Source organism: Gracilinanus agilis, chromosome 2, assembly GCF_016433145.1.
Source record: "Gracilinanus agilis isolate LMUSP501 chromosome 2, AgileGrace, whole genome shotgun sequence".
NCBI classification, from domain to species: Eukaryota; Metazoa; Chordata; class Mammalia; order Didelphimorphia; family Didelphidae; genus Gracilinanus; species Gracilinanus agilis.
In genome coordinates this window covers 122378598-122402058 of record NC_058131.1, presented here as the reverse complement: position 1 = coordinate 122402058, position 23461 = coordinate 122378598, and the positions used below count along the sequence as shown (strand labels likewise).

Here is a 23461-nt window from a genome sequence, read left to right as displayed (position 1 = left end):
TTTAACAAAAAAAGAAGATTGTTGAAAAATATGATGAATGAATGCATTTTTAAAATGCACTGTGATAAATAAGAAAGAAGTAAGGAAGTGAATGAAATGTTAGAAAAATTAAAGATAATAGATATCTGGAAAAAAAATAAATGGGGATAAAAAGTATTATACCTTCTTTTCAGCAACACAGGGCACATACACAAAGATAGACCATGTACTAGGGCATAAAAACATTACAAACAAATGTAGGAAAGCAGAAATAATAAATGCATTTTTCAGATCATAATGCAATAAAAATCATAATAAAGACTTATGGAAAGGCAAATTTACAATTAATTGGAAACTAAATAATCTAATTCTTCAAAACTGGTTGGCCAAAGAACAAATCAAAGAAACAGTAATTTCATTGAAGAGAATTACAATGAGGAAATGACATATCAAAATCTATGGGATGTAGCCAAAGCAATACTCAGAAGAAAATGTATGTCTTCGAGTGTTGATATCCAATCTTAACCATTAAATAAAAAAAAAGAAGAAAAAAATCAAATTAACAATATCAAAGATGAAATGGGTGATCTTACCTCTAATGAAGAGTTAATTAAGGTAATTATTAATAGCTGTTTTGCCCAATTATATGACAATAAACATGATAATCTAGGTGTGAAATGGGTGAATATTTACAAAAATATAAACTGCCTACATTAACAAAAGAGGAAATAGAATACTTAAACAATCATATCTTAGAAAAAGAAATTGAATAAGCCATCAAGGAATTTCCTAAGAAAAAATCCCCAAGGCCAGATGGATGCACAAGTGAATTCTATCAAGTATTTAAAGATCAATTAATCCCGATACTATATAAACCATTTGACAAAATAAGCAAAGGAGCTTTACCAAACCCTTTTTGTGACACACATATGGTACTGATTTCAAAGCCAGGCAGACCAAAAATAAAGAAAGAAAACTACCAACCAGTCTCCTTAGTGAACATAGATGCAAAATTCTTAAATAAAATAGTAGCAAAAAGACTACAGCAAGTTATCATGAGGATTATTCACTATGATCAGGTGGGATTTATATCAGGAATGCAAGGCTGGTTTAACATTAGGAAAACCATCCACATAACTGACCATATCAATAACCAAACCAACAGAAATTACATGACTATCTCAGTGGATACAGGAAAAGCCTTTGACAAAATACAGCACTCATTCCTATTTAAAACACTAGAAAGTATAGGAATAGATGGGCCTTTCCCAAAAATAATAAACGATATTCATCTAAAATCATCAGCAAGCATCATCTATAATGGAGATAAGTTAGAAGCCTACCCAGTAAGATCAGGAGTGAAGAAAGGATGTCCATTATCACCACTATTATCTAACATTGTACTAGAAATGCTAGCAAATAGCAATTAGAGAAGAAAAAGAAATTGAAGGGATTAAAGTAGGCAGTGAGGAGACTTAAACTATCACTTTTTGCAGATGATATGATGGTCTACTTAAAGAATCCTAGAAAATCAACTAAAAAGCTAGTGGAAATAATCAACAACTTTGGAAAAGTTTCAGGATTCAAAATAAACCTCCACATAAATCAGTATTTCTACAGAGTTCCAAAAAATATTTCCAACAAAACTCAGGAGGAGTCAGAAAAAAACTCCATTAAAAATCATTCTAGACAATATAAGATATTTAAGAATCTACTTGCCAAGACAAACATAGGAATTATATGAACACAGGTACAAAAGACTTCACACGATTAAAACTAGATCTAAATAATTGGAAAAACATTAATTGCTTATGGGTAGGACAAGCTAATATAATAAAAATGACAATCCAATCCACATGAATTTACTTATTCAGTGCCATATCTATCAAACTACCATGAAACTTTTTTTTTATAGAATCGGAAAAAACTATAAGAAAGTTCATTTGGAAAAACAAAAGATCAAGAATATTAAGGAAACTAATGAAAAAAATATGAAGGATGGGGGCCTAGCAGTTCCAGATTTTAAACTGCTATAAAACAGTGATCATCAAAACAATATGGTACAGAATCAGAGATAGAAGGGTGAATCAATGGAATAGATTTGGGTTAAATGTCCTCCACAAGCTAGTGTTTGGTAAACCCAAAGATCCCAGCTTTTGGGACAGAACCTGCTATTTGACAAAAACTGCTGGGAAAATTGGAAAACAATATGGGAGAGATTAGGTTTAGATTAACATTCTTACACCTTATACCAAGATAAATTCAAAATGGGTAAATGACTTAAATTGAAAGAGGAAAATTATAAGTAAATTAGGTGAACATATAATAGTATACCTGTCAGATCTATGGGAAAGGAAAGAATTCAAGACCAAATAAGGGATAAAGAATATTATAAAATGTAAAATAAATAATTTTGATTACATTAAATTAAAAAGGGTGTGTACCAAAAAAAAAAAAACAATGCAACCAACATTAGAAGAGAAGCAACAAATTGGGGGGGGGATATTTTTAACAAAAACCTCTGACAAAAGTCTTAATTTCTCAAATTTATAAGGAGCTAAGTCAGTTGTACAAAACAAATCAAGCCATTCCCCAATCAATAAATGGCCAAGGGGCATGAATAGGCACATGAAAAAATGTTTTAGATCTTTCATAATTAGAGAAATGCAAATCAAAACAACTCTGAGGTACCACATCACACCTAGAAGATTGGCCAATATGATGACAGTAAAAGAAAATAATAAATGTTGGAGGGGATGTGGCAAAATTGGGACACTTAATGCACTGCTGGTAGAGTTGTGAATTGGTCCAACTATTCTGAAGGGAAATTTGGAACTACGCACAAAGGGCTTCAAAAGAATGTTTGCCCTTCGTTCCAGCCACACCACTGCTGGGTTTGTACCCCAAAGAGATAATAAGGAAAAATACTTCTACAAAAATATTCATAGCTGAGCCTATAAAGTGACAAAAAATTGGAAATTGAGGGGGTATCCCCCCATTGGGGAATGGCTAAACAAGTTGTTGTATCTGTTGGTGATGGAATGCTATTGTCCTCAAAGGAATAAAGAACTGGAGGAATTCCATGTGAACTGGAACAACCTCCAGGAACTGATGCAGAGTGAAAGAAGCAGAACCAGGAGCACGTTGTACACAGAGATGGATACACTATGGCACAATCAAATGTAATGGACTTCTTTAGTAGCAGCAGGAAAATCCAGAGGAACTCATGAGAAAGAATGCTATCCACATCCAGAGAAAGAACTGTGGGAGGAGAAACATAGAAGAAAAACATATGATTGATCACATGGTTTGATGGGGATATGATTAGGGTTTTGGCATTAAAAGATCACTCAATTGCAGATATGAATAATATGGAAATAGGTTTTGAACAATGATACATGTATAACCCAGTGGAATTGCTTATCAGCTTGGGGGGGGGGAGGGAAAAAGGAGGGAAAGAACACGAATCATGGAACCTTGGGAAAATATTCTAAATAAATAAAAAAAATTTATTGATTAAAAAAAATAAAATGCACTGTGCTCCAGCCCTGGAAATACAAGGATGCACATGAGCCATTGAAACATTCCACTCTCAGTCCCATCCACCTGAGTTCATATTACAACACATGTAACATTAGTGGTAGCTCAAGAAAGTTTTGGTTTAGGGAGCCACAGGGATGATGAGTTGATCCATAGGGTGGAATATTCACAGGTTCTTTGTGGAAGTAGTGGTGGTATTGATTCAGTTACTGTACCCAAAGTAAGAGGTAGAGAGTGGGCTAAAGGGGTGGTATGTTTATTTCATCTAGGCAGATGGCAGTGTGATTCAAGGAGACAGGCAGAGGCCAGAGAAGATACAAAAATCAAAGATGAAGAAGGCTAGGTGAATTTGCATTTACTCATCAATCAAGAGAGGTTCGTCTTGAGGAAGGAGTTCCAAAGGTGAGAGTAGATTCCCCAATCAAATTTTCTAGGTGTCTGTCTGAAAGTCCCTCCCCTCCCCCAAGAGAGAAAGTGGCAGATGGCAGAATGACCTAGGCAAGTCACACAATATCTCTTGGAACTCAGTTCTATAAAATATTAGAAAAGGTGGCCTTTGAGGTCCCTTCCAGGTCTAGCCTTATGTTCATTTCAACCTCAAGTATATATACTTCCTTTTCAAATGCTAGTGGTATAGTGACAACTTGTCTATGTCACAGGACTGCAGTAGCACAATAATGGTGACAGTTCATACCTGCATGAAGATTTGCCAGGCACTGACTGAATCATTTATATGTTCTATTAAATAATCATTCAGTCATCATGTTGGATAGAGTTTGTGTTGTTAATTTTGCTTTTTACTTTTATTTGCTTTCTTTTAAAAACGTGTTACTTTTCCAAAATCACATGATTAATCAGTGGGTACAGAAAAAACATTTGAAAAAATATAACACTCATTTGTTTTAAAAAGCATACAAAGCCTAAACAGAGAAGGATTTATCCTGAGATTTTTATTAATGCCTAGGGCCTTCCCACTCTGTAGTATCCATCCAGCCACCCCTGCAGCCTTAGAATATTGCTATGTAAGGTTTGTACCCTTCTTCCATTGGCAGAACTGGCATTTTGTAGAGAGGTGGAGGCCAGCCTTCACTTCCCTCCTAGCCTTTTTTCCCCTGACTTCCACAATTCATGTGTTCATCCTTCCCCTCCCTCACTCCCTGCTTTTCAGCTGCCTGTTTGTGTATTATCCTTTCCCCTATTTGAACCCTTGAGGGCTGGTACTAGTTATTTGCTTATTTTTGTATCACCAGTCCTTAGTATAATGCTTGGCACATAGTAAGTACTTAATGAATCCCACTATTCTTTCATTTATTTAATTTAATATTCTTTAATATAAATATAATTAAATGCAACTAAGATAATAAGCATTTACCAAGTTTTGGCTAAGTACATTGTGCTATAGGTTCAATATATATAAAGAATGAAACAATACTCTCAAGGAGCTTACTTTTTAAGGAAGCCGTTAACTGCAGCAAAAGCTGTATTAAACATTTCTGAAAAGGTTCTAATAACCAAGAATAAAGTGCAACTATAAAATAATAAAACCACAAGCTATCCTCCAGTAGATTAATGGTCAGGGAGGCAGCAAACATTTGCTAAATGCTTATTATCTATCAAGCAGAAAGAAGAACATTCCTTCCCCTCCTGGAGCTTACATTCTAATGGAGGAAGACAACACACAAAAGGAAATTGAAGGAAGTTGAATATTCACCAGTAGGGAATGGTATTAAAGTTCAGAAATTCAGAAGCAGCACTGAAAGGGGGATGGAAGTTGGCTGATTTAGGCCATTTCCCAAAATGGTGCCCCAGGAAGAACTCACTTATGGGAGAATGGGCTAGCATGATTTAGAAACATTTTAGGGGGAGCAGACCTCAAATGCTGAGGGAAGTTCCTAGGTGAAATGGCAGCTGACCCATAGTGTCAAAATCAGACTAAATGGGCAAAGGATATAAAACTAATAGTTCTCAAAAGAATTATAAACTTTCAATATACATATGAAAGGATACTCCAGATCTCCAGTAATGGGATATGTTAAGTTAGGTGAACAGCTCTTGAGATTTCATGTCACATCTAGCATGTTGGAAAAGATGATAAAATATGGAAATAGCCAGTAATGAGCAGGTCATTAATAAAAGGGAAAGCTGAAATCTAATAGTAGCACTAACAACAAAAAAAAAACAACTAGAAATACAGATAACCATAAATTGGAGAATAGCTAAGCAAATGAGGGTATGTAAATGTAACAGAATATTGGTTTTTTTTGTTTGTTGTTTTTTTTTTAAACCCTTGTACTTCGGTGTATTGTCTCATAGGTGGAAGATTGGTAAGGGCGGGCAATGGGGGTCAAGTGACTTGCCCAGGGTCACACAGCTGGGAAGTGGCTGAGGCCGGGTTTGAACCTAGGACCTCCTGTCTCTAGGCCTGACTCTCACTCCACTGAGCTACCCAGCTGCCCCCCTGTAACAGAATATTGTGATGACTTCTGGGTTGCATGACTTCTTAAAATTCTCAAACAAAACTTATGTAAACTACAATTTTCAAGAATTTGGAGCTTGATGAGAACACTCATCTTGACTTGAAAGGACAGATCAAGCGTCCTGGGAGCAACAGGCACCCAGGAGAGTGGGAAAGCGTAATTTGAGAGAAGTAGTTGTTGCCACAAATGGGGGTTGCCAGAGGGAGACTTTGTGTCAGTGTTGGATTGCCCTATCGGAGACATGGAATGGGAGATTGATTGATTGATTTTGCCTGACTAATTGAGAGAGAAAAAAAGAGGAGGGAGGTCCTAGGTTCACATGTGGCCTCAGACACATCCTAGCTGTGTGACCCTGGACAAGTCATTTAACTCCAATTGCCTAGCCCTTACAAGATTCAATACACTAAGACAGAAGGTATGGGTTTTTAAAAAGATTACATATGTAGTAACACAACAGGTAACTTCAACATTCTTCTCTCAGTCTTAAAAATGAACAAAAATCCTAGAGAAACGAGCTAAGACTTGTGGAATCTTCTAAATGGAATTGCAAAGGAATATACATATTCTTGGCACCAATGGACCGTGTATTAGGGCAGAGATCTATTGAAAACAAGTATGAAAGGGCAGAAATAGTAAGTACATCTTTTACGTAACATAACACAATAAAAATAGTTGTTTCAAGGACCACAAAACAAATCAACCAAATGCAAAATTAAACAATATGTCAAAGAAGAAATAGAAAGTTATATGAAAGAAAACAATAAAAAAAGGAAATAAACCAAAATTTATGGTGTATAGCTACAGTGATGAAACGGGAAATCGTCTTTACAAACATAAAATAGACATTAACACAATTTTTAAAAGACTATTAATAGGGGCAGCTAGGTGGCTCAATGGATAAAGATCCAGGCCTGAAGACAGGAAGTTTCTGTTCTTAAATTAGACTCAAACGCTTCCTAGCCATGTGACCCTAGTCAAGTCATTTAAGTCCAATTGCTTAACCTTGACCACTTTTACCACTCTTCTGCTTGGAACTGATACTTGGTATTAAAAGACAGAAGATTACAGTGCTTTAAAAAGTATTAATAAAGAATGCATTTTTAAAAGTTAAAAGGCCAACAAATAAACCTAAAACAATCACAAAATTACTAAGATCCAGAGAAGAAATAAACTGGAAATGATCAGTAAAAAGCTAAAATCTGGTGAAAAGTTTAATAAACTTGACAAACCTTTAGCTAATCTGATTAAAAAGAGGGCAGAAAATCAACAGTAATTGAACTAAACAAAATAGTAAATGAACAAGATGAAATCTACAAAACTAGAAGAAATTAAAAGAATAATCTGAACCTATTATATGGGTTATATGCTAACAAAACTGAAAAGACAAAAGAAACAGTGCCTTCAAAAATATAATATACCCAAACTGTCAGAAAACCAGATAAAGATCTTAAATAATCTAACCTCAGAAAAAGAATTAAGTGCAAAGGAATAATCAAAGGGTGAAAGCATGGTGAGAAGGTGACCTTTTGCATCAAACTTTCTGAGAACAATTAGTACCCATACTTCACAAATTATTCTCAAAAAATGAATAAAGCTAAGAACCTATCAGAATTCTTTTGAATATACTCCTACTTAATCCAGAAAAGAATAAAACAGAAAGAAAACTTCACATTACTAAATTTTAACTTAAAAATTTTTAACAAAATCCTGTCAGATTATAATAATTTATCCTAGAAATATGACCTTGTAATTTCAAATATATTTTGTTTTCATTTTATCAAATTCTATAAACTATTCCTTCAGTAATTTGCATTAAAAAACAGAAGTTAACTTTGGTAGTATTTTCATTTTTATTTTATTGGTGCAGCTTAGCCATGTTGCATAGACTATTCCTCCAGCTGTTTAAATCATACTTTATCAGTATTATCCAAGATATCATTCTTATATTTAATATTATTCTTATTTAGTATTATCCCAAAAAAATTACCCCATGCATAATGACTAAGTTGGATTTGTACCAAAGATGCAGAAGTGATTCAGCATTAGGAAAGCAGTCAGCATAAAACACATCTATTTATATGCAATGGGGTTACCCTAGAATTTCCCAGTCAACAAGAGAGTAAAGCAAAGATGCTTAGCCTCCCCTCTATGATTTGATAATAGAGAAATACTAAAAACTGCAGTTAGATGAGAAAAAGAAATCAAAGGTCTAAAGATAGATGAGATAAAACTTTCCATTTGCTAATGATCTGGTGGTACATTGAAAGCCTTATGGAATCAACAAAGTTACAAGACAATTAAAAACTTCAACAAAGTTGTATACTACAAAGTAAACCTTCAACAATGCATTTCTGCATAACAAATGTAAAATCTAAATCTAAAAAGCAATAATGGAAAACAAAACATTCCAATTAACTACAAAATACATAAAATATTCAGAGGTCAATCTACCAAAGCCTTAAAAAACTTGAGGTTCAATTAGAATGTTCCTTAAAAGAAACAGAGAACAATGGAAATAGCTGAAAGAATGCCCAGTTCATGTGAGAGCAGTGCCAATTAAATAAAAATGATGATACTACCAGAGTTAATTTAAATTTTAAACTCTACACAAATCAAATTATAAAAAATTCATTTAGAAAAATAAAATTCCTAAAATGTCAAATAAATTATGAAAAAAGGTATAGGGGTCAAGTGGAATAGAATTTCTAAACCCATTTTAAACCAGCAGCCATCAAAACCATCTGGTACTGTTTCCAAAGTAGACAAATCAGTGAAACAGACTAGACAAGGGAGAGCATATACAGTGGAACTCAACCAAAATAAAGTGGAAAAAATTAACGGATGAAAATTGTCAGAAAAACTGGAAAATAATCTTATCAGAAATTAGGCTTAAAATGTCTTATACCACACTCCAACCATATATTAATTTTAAAGATCATACTGTGAAAAATATTAGAAGAGAAGCACATCATATGCCTCTTACAACTATGGGTAGGAGATGTAGTCTTATCCAAGCAAAGAATAGTGATAATTAATAAAGATCGAATAGATAACTTTGATTACATGAAATTGAAAAGTGCCTGCACAGACAAATCTAACAGGATAATGGTGAATTGGGGGGGAAAATATTTGTATCAGGTTTTTCTAGACAGGATTTTGTATTTAAAATATGTAAACAGTTAACAAATATGATGATCAATATCCATTTCTGAATAACTCCTTGGTAAATGTAATTGATGTGAAATCAAAATTTAAAAATTATTTTCATTAATTTTTTTAATTAAGTACAAAGTTGTATGTACTTAACACAAAAAATTAATCATTGCTCTTAAGTTTTGTCTGCTTCTTGGTTTGTGAATTTAGGTGAGTTTAGGCAATTATGATGTTTTATCACCCACCCCTTTAGCTCAGCAGCCCAATGGGAGCACTTTCTCCTTCCCCTGTGTGGAGTAAGGGACAGGGTACACCGGATACTGCGGGGGGAGGGGAAGAGCCACTGCATGTGTTTTCTAGGGGCAAATAGGCATGGCACTTGGTCTGGGAGGGGCAGGGTCCAGCACTCCATTGCTACAAGGTCCGCCTTCATTGATATAAAGTGAGTTAAGCATAAATTAAGTTTTGCTATAGCTAAATTCAGCTCTATAAGAGCTAGATTAGATTACTTCACCAGATTAATAAAATTATTTTGATTGAATATTTGCTACCAAACACTAACTCAAAGATGAAAAGAACTTATATGGGGACCCAGCTTTGCATATTTTAAAACTTGGGACCTTGTTTAGAAAATGAGAATGACCATCTTTCAACAAGATGGGCAAACTTTTTATTATTTTTATTTTATTTTAAATTATATTTTTATTTTGAATATTTTCCCATAGTTACATGTTTAATGTTCTTTCCCTCTCCCCAAACCCCCCTAACTCCCCTTAGCCTACGCACAATTCCACTGGGTTTTACATGTATCATTGATTAAGACCTAATTCCATATTATTGATAGTTGGACTAGAGTTATCGTTTAGTGTCTTCATCCCCAATAATATCCCCATCAGCCCATGTGTTCAAGCAATTGTTTTTCTTCTGTGTTTCTCCTCCCAAAGTTCTTCCTCTGAATGTGGCTAGTTTTCTTTCTCAGAAGTCCCTCAGCCTTGCTGTCGATCCTTGCATTGCTGCTTAGAGAAGTCTGTTATGTTCGATTGTACCACAGTGTATCACCAACAGATACCACAATTCGTTCAGCCATTCCCCAATTGAAGGGCATCCCCTCATTTTCCAATTTTTTGCCACCACAAAGAGCATGGCTATAAATATTTTTGTACAAGTCTTTTTCCTTATTATCTCTTTGGGGTATAAACCAAGCAGTGCTATGGCTGGATCAAAAGCCAGATAGTCTTTTATAGCCCTTTGAGCATAGTTCCAAATTGCCAGCCAGAATGGTTGGATCAGTTCACAACTCTACCAGCAATGCATTAATGTCCCAATTTTGCCACATCCCCTCCAGCATTATTCTCCCCTGCTGTCATTTTAGCCAATCTGATAGGTGTGAGGTGATACCTCAGAGTTGTTTTGATTTGCATTTCTCTAATTATTAGAGATTTAGAACACTTCCTCATGTGCTTATTGATAGTTTTGATTTCTTTATCTGAGAATTGTGAAGGGCAAACTTTTTAAAGAGGGGGCCAAAGGAAATGTACATCTGTCAGTCTGTTTCTAAGGCAACTCTTAAGTTTCATTGTATTATATCCTATTCATTGTATTTGTCAGATTAGAAATAATGTCGTGGAGCCAGATAGAACATTTCAGGGGGCCGAAGTTTGCCCATCACTGCCCTAAGGTTTCTTATAGATAGGTGAGATTTTAGCTGAGTCTTGAAAGAATCCAGGAGATAGACATGAAGAAGAACTTTCTAGGCATGGAAGATGATCAGGGAAGATACTCTGCAAAGTGGTGCAGGAGAAACTGGGGCAAACCTTCATTAATGAAATTATGATTATACATTTCTGTTCTTATCTTCTTTCTTTAACAACAACTAGTCACATTTTGCAAATGTCAGAGACCTCTAGTGATATTAGTCATGGGAAAGGTGTTCTCTTCCCCCAGATAAAAGAGAATAACTCACCTTTAGGAATGACTACCCCAGTATAACAGCTAATATTATGAACAGTATGAACAATTTGAGGCCCAATTGAGCACATTCTAGAATAGATGATATTCAAGTGCCAAAAATTAAGCTTTTATGAATAAAAGATAACATATAGTTCATATTTCACAAGGCAAAATATATCATTCAGACCATTTACTAATCTGGACTTAGTATGTTGCCCTTATTCTAATATGTTTCAGCCACTTCTATTGTTTTACCTCTTTAACTTGTTTAAAATCTAGGTCAGAAAAGGGAATGAATAAAAGTCAACCAGTTTTCATCATTTTTTATAAAAGTAAGCCAAACATGGAAGTTGTGACTACTACTTTCTAGTAAGGTGCATAGGTTTTGTTACAGTTTCTCTTTTTGTTACTGACTTCTGGGAAAGCTTTTTCTCTTTATTTTTGGATTTGGGACTATTCTTCTCACATAGTGCAGTGTAAAAAAGCCCTGGATTTAGAACCTCCAAACTTGGGTTCAAAGCCTGATTCTACCATTTAGTACCGTTGTGACTTTTAGGGCAAGTTATTTTATTTTTCTAAACTTATTTCTCTATTTGTAAAATAAGGATGTCAGACTAGAGGACCCAAAAACCCTTCCAGATTTAAATCTGTAATTCAATCAGAAAACATTTATTAAGCACTATTAATTCACTAGACACTGGTAGGCCCGCCTCCAAATGGCTCCCAGTCCATTGGAGGAGACAACACGGAAAACTGTGGGGCAACAATATGCGGAACAGATTTCTTTTTTAAAATAAGATTTTAGTTGTTAGTTGAAAGAAGCCAAGTAAAGAGGACCCTGGGCATGCAGAGTGGCCAGTGAAAATACTGCAAGTCAGAAAATGAGTGATTTGTTAGAAGAATGGCAAGGAGACCAGTTTCCCATGAGATGGCAGAGATTAAGGTATCAAAAGCCTGGAGATGTAGTTGAGGATCCTGTAAATGAGCATCTTGAAAAGCTTTTATATTTGATCCTGAAGGTATAAGGAAGCTCCTGGAATTTATTGAATAGGAAAGAGAGTGGCTTGACTTGGTAAGATTTTTACTTTACAGAGATTAATTTATAGCTGAATGGAAGGTAAACTGGATTGAGGAGAGACTTGAGGCAGGGACATCCACCAATAGCCTTGCAACAGTTTAGGCATGAAATGATGAGGGCCTGCACCAGGCTGCTGGCACTTCTGTGAGACATGCAAGATAGTCAAGATTTGGCAGCAGATTAGATATGGGGGTGGGAATGAGGAGTCAAGGATGACTTCTAACTTCTGTGGAGTTCCTAATGTTTATAACTAAATGGGATGGGTTGGGGGTGGGGAGGTGTTCTCATTAGGGGCTTTCCAAGCAAGGAGGGATAGAGGACTTACAAATAGAGCATATTATGGAAGAGATTCTTGTTTAGGTGTCAGGAATGTATATGGTTGTAATTCTCTTGAAACTGCCTCAGATCACACAGCCATAGTAGTTTCAGTGAACTTATACTGGAACCCAAGGCTAATTTTGCCTAAAATTTAATTCTGTTTTCCATATACCATGCTGCCTGTATGTTATGGTTTTTGTTGTTTTAAACCAGAAGTATTTTAAAGAGTTGAAGTTGACTGATTTTCCATTTTATAAATTGTTTGGGTTAAGAATAAGAGGGATAGTGCTTTTAAATACCATAAGGGATTTAGTTGTCTTAGAAAGCCACGTGACCACCAAGATAAGCTAAGCATTATCAAATCCTTACTTCTGTGAAGTACTGGAGATTTCCACATGGCAGGCATTGGAAAAAAAAAAGGTAACATCTATAAAATTTGTTTGTATAATTTATTTACACTTCATGAGAAGAGTATAGGCAAGTAGAATTAAAATATATGCTTTATGTGTCACAATTGGAAATGAAATGACTAAACTGCTAGGAAAATAATGATTTACTCTGTTGATAAACAGTATAGTAAAACTGATATTTAAACATCTGTCCCCCCCCACCCCCCTTTTTTTTTAGTTGATGCCGATGAAATTAAAAGGCTAGGGAAGAGATTTAAGAAGCTTGATTTGGACAACTCTGGTTCTTTGAGTGTGGAAGAGTTCATGTCTTTGCCCGAGTTGCAACAGAATCCATTAGTTCAACGAGTAATAGATATATTTGACACAGATGGAAATGGAGAAGTAGACTTCAAAGGTAAGAAATTAGTTTTAACATAAAAATCTTAAGAAATATGTGTTACCTTCATTATAATTCTTATGTTCACAAAGTTTCTGAAATTTTTAAATGTCTTAGTTCTTATTAATTCAGACTGCAGTAAGATAGTTTCCATACATTTCAGGATCAATATATCATTCAAATGGAATATGTCATTAAAGCTTTAAGGGTTTCTTTTTGGGAACAAAATTAGTTTGAGGAAAATAAACTGATATTTAACTCTTTAAAATACCTTAGTGAATATTTGGATCAAAGTGTTTCTCTGCTTAGAAAACAAGTTTCAACTTTGATTAACTTTAAAAGCCAATTTTGTGGCTTCTGGGAATATATGGAATATGTAGTATGAAATTTTGAATGGACTGTGTGCATGTATTACCTTAGCCAGGATTATTTACTTTAGCTAATCTGGATTTTACAATGACAATCTGCTATATATACTTCTGTAGTTGTTTTGTTAATAGATACTGTAAATTTGATTTCATATTTGTATGAGTACTTGGACATTTTCCTATCCTTCAAGTACTGTCAGTTCTGATTATAAAATTCATCCTTTTTTTGTTAGTTGTTTAAGAAAATTAGCTTTTTAATTGGATCATTGTTCTTTGGGTAACTTTTAAAGAGAGTCTAAATTTGACTAGCTGGTGTTAGCAAATTTGGAGTCTGAAATATAGACATGGATTTATTGACCATGGGCAAATCATGTAACATCTCTAGGACTCATTTTCTTCAACTTTAAAACAAGAGTGTTATTTAGTACAATATACCTCACAGAGTTGTTGGCTTGACAGTAAGGAATGAGATCATTTAAAATAAAAGTTATAACAGGATTTGTATTAAATGATTCTAAGGAGCCAGGCCCAGAGACAGTGGAGGTCCTGGGTTCAAATTTGGTTGGAGACACTTCCTGGCTGTTTGACCCTTGGCAAGTCACTTAACCTCCATTGCCTAGCTTTTACTTCTCTTCTGCCTTGGAACCAATACATAGTATTGATTCTAATATGAAAGGTAAGGGTTGTGTTTTTGTTTTCAATATAAATAAATAATTCTAAGATATCTGGAAGGAAAAAAAATTTTACTCTGGCAAAAAAGTATAACAACTATCAAATTATACTTTTAAAAGAACAAAGAGCTTTGTTTTGTTTTGTTTTTCCCTAAGAGTAGGTTTCAGAATGAAGGACCTGAATAGTTCTATCAGATGAATGATGGTGCATATAGTAGGCACTTAAATATTTTTTTATCTTGGCGCTCTTTGATAATCATGTTCAACTTTCAAAAACGGTAGAATATTAATGATTATTAATTTTTTACTATCTGGTATCCTTAAAATGTAAACACTGCATTGATCTGACCACCTATTCTTTTTTCCTTTGCTGGCAATAAGTTACATATGATAGAATACTGATACTCTGATTAAAAACGTTTAGTTTCCTTCTTTCTACCTTTGACATTTGTCCTATTGAGGCAGCTAGATGGCGCAATAGATAGAACACTGGACTAGGAGTCAGAAAGAAGACCTAAGTTCAAATCTAGTCTAGAAAGTGCCTGGTAGCTTCCCACCTCTTTTGGCAGGCCCATCCTCCCACACCATTTTCTCCAGTTTCCACTTTATGCTGCCAAATTTTGGTGGGAGTTGTAATAGTGCAGCAAATAGATTGTTGGTTCTGGAATCAGGAAGACCCAAGTTCAGATCTGGCTTTCAAACACTTTATTTGCTGTATGACCCTGGGTAAAATGACTCCCATTTCTTTATCTACATAATGGGGGTGGTGATAGAACCTACATCCCGGTTTTGTTGTGACAATAAAGTGAAATATTTGGAAGCATTTTGCAAAACATAAAACTCTTATTAGCTGCTATTGCTACAACAATGCTTTATTGTTACTAATATCTGCCAAAACCAATAAGCAATCAACTAAGAGAGGAATCTAGTTGACTATCTTTGAATGCTTTTTATTCATTTTTTTAAAAATCCTTACCTTCTGTCTTAGAACCAATACTATGTATTGGTTCTAAGGCAGAAGAGTGGTAAGGGCTAGGCAGTGGGGTTTAAGTGACTCACTCAGGGTCACACAGCTAGGAAGTGTCTGAGGCCAGATATGAACCCAGGACCTCCCTTCTCTAGGCCTGGCTCCCAATCCACTGATCTACCCAGCTGTCCCTTTATTTATGTTTAGAATCTAAATTTTATAGCTATCTATAACAAATCTTTGTGGGTTCTGTAACAATGTCTTTTGCAGACTTAAAAATTATTTTGATCTGTGTTAAATCAATGGCATTTGTTCAGTGTCCTATGGACAAGTGACCACAACAGCTTTCATTACATGTTTGATTGGGAAGAATCAAACAGTATCACTTTCTTTAAGTGATTGCTCTTCTTCCTCTAATTGTGGGCATTCCTTAAGGATCTTCTCTTTCTCTTTTCTTTCTCTGATGGTGATTACATTACCTTCCTTTGATTCATTTTTTTCTCAAGAAATAACTTCCTGGGGCAGCTGGGTAGCTCAGTGAATTGAGAGCCAGGCCTACAGATGGGAGGTCCTAGGTTCAAATACGGCCTCAGAAACTTCCCAGCTGTGTGACCCTGGGCAAGTCACTTGACCCCCATTGCCCACCCTTACCACTCTTCTGCCTAGGAGCCAATATACAGAAGTTAAGGGTTTAAAAACAAACAAACAAAAAAAAGAAAGAACTTCCTATTTTACATTTCTCTTGTCTTAAGATTTTGTTTTCAGTATGAAAATACCTGTATATCTACAAATCCTATTGCCATCTAAAACCAAACATTAAAAATTGGGCTTGATTGTTTTCCCACAAAAACTAGCCCTCCTAACTTGCCTATTTCTGTTAGTGGCAGAAGCATTCTATCTGCCACTTGGGCTTCAAACCTCAAGCTTCTTTTGAATCTTCCCTTTTTCTTCACTCTTAAAATCTGGTCAGTTGTTGTGTGAAGTAAAATATCTCCATCTTGAGGTGGATGTCACAGAGTAACTTGTCAAGAAGCTGGAGTCTTCTGACGTCCCTTGGCATCAGTGGGAGTGACAACATGGGAGAGCCAGCAGAATGTTGCCATGGAAAGGCAGACAGCATGATGTTTGAAAGCTAGTGGCCACAGATGGGGTTCTTAAGCCCAAGCTGGGAAGTGGGTTTAAAATTTGGGACCTGATCTTACCTTAAGTTAGAAAGGTCAAGCTCTCTTTCTAACTCTGTCCAGCTCTCTTTACTAATAAATGCTTATAACGCTGGTGCTGAGCCTCCAGACTACCTTTTGTTTGTTATATTGTCAAGTTGTACCCATGACTCTTATTTTCTACTCTTGCTACTACCACCCTAGTTTCATTCTCTTATTACCTCTTTTTGGGTTACTGTAATAACCTCCTAACTTTTCTTCTTTCCCCAATCTATTCTTTCCACAGCAGCCATTGTCACCCTCTGAATACACAAATTTGATGCCACTATCATACTGCTTAGAAGCTTCTGTGACTGCCAAAGATCTATAGGATAAAATGTACATTCCCTCCTCTGGTATGAAATAGGCTAAATTGAACTCACCTTTCCAAATTAACTTGGTGCTGCTCCCTTTTGTGCACTGTGCATTCTAGTCCCACTACAACTTGTCGCCTTTCCTCAGACTTCTGCCTCTGAGCATTGGCATGTTCTGTCTTCAAGTCTTGGAATGGACTTCTTTCTAGCTAAGAGAAAAGCTGTTTTCACCTAATTTGTACTTTATATGTTTCAACCACTTACTAAATTATAAGCTCCTTGAAGACAGGGGCTATAATTTTTTTGTTTTTACATTCACTGCCTCTATTGCATACTAAAAGTACTTCAGTGGAACCATGATTTCTTTCGTGTGAATAGTTCATTGGTAAAAATTGCAACCCATCCATACCTTTTACTCTCATGTTATTCTTGTCTCAATGTCCTTCCACAAGTCTTCTATAGAGGATGTGACCTTGTAGGTCTGAACAATCCTTGGTTACCAGTGCACTACTAATGCTCTGCTTCTTTAATCACTCACTCCTACTTGAGGCTGACTGGTGTAACAGATAAAGTGTTGAATAGTGGCTCAGTAGAATTTGAGCCAGTCCTAGAGATGGGAAATCCTCGGTTCAAATTTGACGTCAGACACTGCTTAACTATGTGACCCTGGGCAAGTTACTTAATGCCCATACCTCGCCCTTACTGCTCTCTGCCTTGGAACAGATATTTTATGTAGATTCTAAGATGGAAGATAAGAGTTAAACAAAAAAGAAAAAGAAATGACATCATATTCCACCTCTGACACTTAGGAGTTCTGTTACTATGAGCAAAGCCTCAACCTCTCAAGCTCAGTCTCCTTAATAGAAGCAGCTTAGGTGACAGAGGGGATACAGCAAGGGGATTCTACTTCAAACACTAACTTATTGTGTGTCTTTATTCTTAGCTTCCGTTTTCTCATCACTCGAAGAGAACAATAAGTGCCTTTCTTGTGGTATTGTTGTGACCCTCAAATGAGATAATAAATGTAAAGTACTTTGCAAACCTCAAGTGTATAAATGTTAGCTGTTGTTATTCTAACAGCTTAGAATAACTTCCCATTAAATAGGTTTTGAACAATGATGGAATTTTGTTTGGAATGGAATTGCTCATTGGCTATGGGAGGGGGGAAGAAGGAGGGGAAGGAATTTGAATGAATGAAACATGAATCATGGGGAAATATTCTAAATTGATTAATTAAATAAATTAAAATTTTAAGAAAAGAATAACCTCCCATTATTTTAAAAGGGAACGATAATAATATTCCTGTAAAATGGATATATTTGCAGTTCCTATCTCTCAGGTTGCTTTGATGCTTTAAGGTTTGCAAGCACTTAAAATACTATGTTAATGGTAGCTATTATTACTAGTGCTACATAACCAGTGCCCCCCTCCATCTCCTAACCTTTATTTCTTGATATATTTTTTCACCATCTCTTGCAAGTAAATGATTATTGGCAGACTATCTTCACTGACTCCATTATTCTTTTTGACACCTGTAGTTTGGGATTTTCAGAGATTGTGGTGTCAATCCATCATTTATAACTTTATATAGTAAAGATTGAAGGCAAAAATCATTTTGTTTTGGTCAGGAAGCAAGTTAGAATAGTTGTGCAATTTCCTAAGTAATCCAACTTATTTTCTTCCTTAGAGTTGAGATCACTGTACATCTCTAGTACTAAGTATACTGATGGACTGATTTTATGAGTTACTCTATTCTACTGCATATCACAGTCTAAACAATTAACATATGTCATCTGTCTTTTTTTTTTTTCACCCTACATGGATTGTGTTAGCCTCATGTGTGGCTGTGAATTTCATTGAGTAGTCTCAATACTGAATTGGGATTTGATGCCATCAACACAATGTCTACAATAAGAGCATTCAGAAGACCCCACTATCTATTTTTTTTTAATCTCTCCAACATAGAAGGAGCATTAATAAGTGTTTGCTAAATTGAATAGTGACTATTGTCTCTCGGGGTAGCTCTTCTTAGGCAAGGAAAGTGTGGTCAGAGTGTCAGACAATGTCCTTATCCATCCAACTAGGCTTCCCCTTTTTGAACATAACCCTTTCCATTGGTGTTATAGTGCCCTTGAGGTCATTTTTAGTTTTTGAAAATGAACAGAAATCCTTTTTTTGAGTATGTAAAATAATTTGTTTTTCTATGAGAAATATAAATTTTTGTACTTTCTCCATTTTAGAATTCATTGAAGGAGTTTCTCAGTTCAGTGTCAAAGGAGATAAAGAACAGAAATTAAGGTGTAAGTATCTAAATTTTTTCACATTATAATAATCTCTTTTAAAATCCATAATATACAATATATGATGCTTATTATGTACTTCTAAGCATTCTCTGTGTAAGATCTTTGGTGTAGATGTTAATGATCCAAATCCTAGTTGAGGATCTTTTAAGGGATAATAACTTTGTAATCACAGGATTTAGCATGGAAGGGACCTCAGAGATTGTATTCCTCAGTTTACAGATAAGGAAACAGAAAGCAAAAGAAGTAAAATGATTTTTTCAGTGGCCAGGTAACCAGTGTTTAGGACTGAGATAGAAATTGCATTCTATTGACTCTGGATCAAGTAGTTTTTATTCCCCTCAACTCTGCCATTATTCACACATTTCATTTTCTAGCTAAATAGAGGGAAATATGTAGACATTTCATTATCCTAAAAGTTTAATTCATCAAAATATATTTCATAATGTCAGAAATTGTTTATTGAAAATGATAAATTCTAATATAATTATTAATGCTTAACATGCTTAAAATAAAAAATATTTAGCCTCAATATCCAAAAAAAGAAATACATTACTTTCATATTCTAAGATAAAAGTTCTAAGTTCTCACTGAGGCATAGTATGCCTAGTGAATATGGATGAATAGTTTTTTTTTGTTTTTTTTTTTTAAATCCTTGTACTTTGGTGTATTTTCTCATAGGTAGAAGAGTGGTAAGGGTGGGCAATGGGGGTCAAGTGACTTGCCCAGGGTCACACAGCTGGAAGTGGCTGAGGCCAGATTTGAACCTAGGACCTCCTGTCTCTAGGCCTGACTCTCACTCCACTGAGCTACCCAGCTGCCCCAGGATGAATAGTTTTTGACAGAAATACCGTAAAACTTTCTAGTAGCATTTGTAAAATAACTTAATACACAAAAGTCTGGGAACTAAACCCATAAATATTAGTAATTAAATTGCTTGTATAATACTAATATTAATGATTTTTTGGTGTGAATTGACTATTCCTTACTTTTTCTTAAAAGTTGCTTTCCGAATCTATGACATGGATAAAGATGGCTATATTTCCAATGGGGAGCTCTTCCAGGTGCTGAAGATGATGGTGGGGAACAATCTGAAAGACACACAATTACAACAAATTGTAGACAAAACCATAATTAATGCAGATAAGGATGGAGATGGAAGAATATCCTTTGAAGAATTCTGTGCTGTATGTATACATATTACAGGTTTTTTATTAGTTATAACTTATTTAGTTATGCCTGGTGGTTTAGGCAAAAATACTTTAAAAAACACCTTGCATCTCATTTGCATTATGTCATTTAGTTTTGGCTTGTCATTTCACAGGACTATCCTTTTTTTTGTGTCAGATTTTCAGTTGTCTTTAAACTATTTTAAATGAAGTTGCTTTACTAGTCACAATAAAGTCATAATATTAAAATATTTTAATAATTATGGGAATTAACATTTATGATAACTTGACTAAATATTGCTAATATAGTATAAACTAATGGCACTAGTAACTGAATTCCTATCGAGTAACTGAATTCCTATATAGTTAAGTATAAAACTTAACTATAAAGATGAATGTACTAGTATAGTTTATAAGTTTCAATGCTGATAATTTATTCTGCATGTTTCTTTTATAAAAATGATTCTACTTACTGCTTGTTAAATTGGACCTACTTGGGTATCACTATAGTGCCTTTGTTTAACAATTGGCTGGATTTAATAGTGCAATTTGTGATTGTGGGAATAGTATTTTTCTGTAATTAGAGGTACCTGAGAGGGAGCCAGGTGCAGTAGAGAAAGTGCTGGTCTTGATTCAGGAGATGCCCAGGTCCCACATTTTCTCCTTACCATTACTAGTTATGTGTCTAAGAGCAAGTCATTTAACCTGAGCTTCAGTTTTTTTTTCATTTCTGAGACAAAAATATCTGAGACAGAATTATAAACATGAATATCATTTGCAAAGTGCTTTTGCAGGGTGACTTAGATAAAGAGGTACCTCAGGTTCACAACCATCTAGTCTCAAGTGCCTTCTCTGGCCACATGTATGTAGAGCACTGGGCAAAGCACCTGAACACTCAGCTCCCAAGGGTGCTTTTATGGCTCTGAGCTTATAGCAGATTCCTTTCTGCATTGGTGCAGGACAGGTCACCCTGGGACTTCCTACACCAATGAAATTACAGATAAGTTTCATGAAAATAATCATGATTGTCAGCTGTTAAAATAGTTTTGAGTAGTGACAGAGAGGATGGGGAAAATGAATGCCCATAGCTGCTCCTATTAAGTTTAGAGCTTAGTCATCTTTTTAACAAATATATTTCTGAGCTCTGCATAAAGTAATGTGATGTCATATATATACATGTATTCTCAGAATCTAAGTGACAAAGACAGACTCACAGACTATTTTCTAAGAGTTTATAAAGTGTTTGTTCAGAAGAAACAGTCTAAGAACTGAACCATGAAAGTGCTTGTCCTGTCAGAGAAAGAGCAAAACCAGTCACTGCCTGCACAGCATGGAGTAGTTGGAGACAAGCCTTGGGAGTCACATTGCAGCCAGTTCTCCACATATCGTCCCTCCAGACCCAGCCCATTTCTCCTTTTCTGTGTGCCACTGCAGAGAAAGTTGCTCTATGGGTGTTAAAGATGTACCTTTGGGTACAAAGGATCAAAGGAAGATTCTGAGGGGAAAGCAGAAAACTGTGTTTGTTTTACTACCCAAGAGGGAATGTGATGAGGATAATAAGCAACACAGGGCTGAGGAGATGGGCAAGGCCAGGACTAGACACTGATGGGAGAGGGGAGGAAGCTTTAGGCATTTACTCTCCTGTTTGTTTCCTCCCACAGGCAGTAGCCATCTAGGAAGAGGGAATTATTGGGAGCATTGGCATGGGGGGTGGGGGTGGTGGAGGGTTGCAGTACTGTAGCCAATAAGGTTACTCAAGCTGGGATGGATTTTGATTTGGTTTATCAGGTCATTGGTTACATGTAAAGGGTATGTGTTCATGTCAGGGGCTGTATTTAGAGTATAGATATTTAGAGAATAGAAATATTTTACATTTAGGGCTAGGTATTCATTTTAGAAGCTATTTTGTAAAATAAGAGTAGTTGTTGTTTTATTAAGTAATAGCAATAATAGATATCCTATGAAATATTAGTAATTTTGTTAAATAGATGTCTTACAAAATAAAAGCAATGGTTCTAGTAAATAATAGTAATCACAATCTTATGTAATATTAATAGTAGCATCTTCTATCATATTACAATTTGTGCACATTTAAGTCTATGAGAAAATGATAGTCAATTTTACTCATTTAGAAGCTGCTTTTATTAAATATGGTAGCTGTCATTAAATAACATTAGTAATAGAAGTTTGATTAAATAATAGCAATATTAGCTATTTTATCATATTATAGAATTTAAGTCCATAAGAAAATAGTACACAGCAATTTTCACTCATTTGTTTTATTTCTTAATAGGTTATTCTTATAGAATAATCAGAGGCACCCATATTGGATTTTCAGAACAACTTTAAAACTTGAACTTTACCATCCGATACTAAGTTCCCAGAGCACAAAGAAAGGCCTGTAAAGTTAGCTTTTCAAATATAATTCAATGTTGTTTTTATCTGGATTAAAAATAAATCATTTCTTGACTTGGAGGGAGAAGAGAAAGAAAGCCCATGAAAATTGTAACTTGAGACAACTTTGTGAAAAGTTCCAACTCCTGAAAATAATAGATTTTAGGCAGCAACTTGTTTGTTTATATGGTAACTTTGGCAAGACCATTGCATTAATAAAGAGAGATTTCTCAGCTTGTGTTAAGTTTCATTTATTGCTATCTTTCAGGTTGTAGGAGGCCTAGATATCCACAAAAAGATGGTGGTAGATGTTTGACTCTCTTTAGAGCACCACCCAACACTTTTGCTTTCTTCTCCATCTCTGAAGATCTGCTCAAGACGTCCAGCAATGCTATCTGTGTATTTAAATGGAAGTATTTTTCTCTGTGAAGCCACATTTTCCAACATGAGCCTCATGAAGCCAACTAAGTGTTATTGAACTCTTATTCTCTCAATAACTCCGTGTAGCACTTTAAAGTCTGAAGGACAGCAAGATGGAAAAGAGCAACCATTTCAGTGTGGTGGAGAAAGGGAAGGGTTGGCTTTTTAATTTATTTTTTTCTTCATCTTTTATAACAAGGAAATATCTATATATACATATGTAAATATTTATATATAGATATATGTAGCTTTCTATATGTAGTAGGTTGGCTTTAATTTAATATACTTGATTCAGAAGCAAAACTAGAATACAAAAGTGCCAAGCAGAACATAAACAGTTCGAAATATGGATATATACATCCTTACTTTTATTTCACA

At 35.1% G+C, this 23461-nt stretch overlaps 1 protein-coding gene across 1 annotated transcript in view; it reads left to right on the top strand.

Moving 5' to 3' along the window:
• The window catches only part of PPP3R1 (protein phosphatase 3 regulatory subunit B, alpha), a 30015-nt gene extending 6760 nt beyond the window's left edge, over positions 1-23255 (top strand). The window contains exons 3-6 of the mRNA XM_044659484.1: positions 13123-13299; positions 19041-19100; positions 20103-20287; positions 22932-23255. Coding sequence (XP_044515419.1) covers positions 13123-13299; positions 19041-19100; positions 20103-20287; positions 22932-22979 — 470 coding nt within the window. The 3' untranslated portion in view covers positions 22980-23255. The remainder of the gene's footprint in view (positions 1-13122; positions 13300-19040; positions 19101-20102; positions 20288-22931) is intronic.
• The last annotated feature ends 206 nt before the right edge of the window (positions 23256-23461 follow it).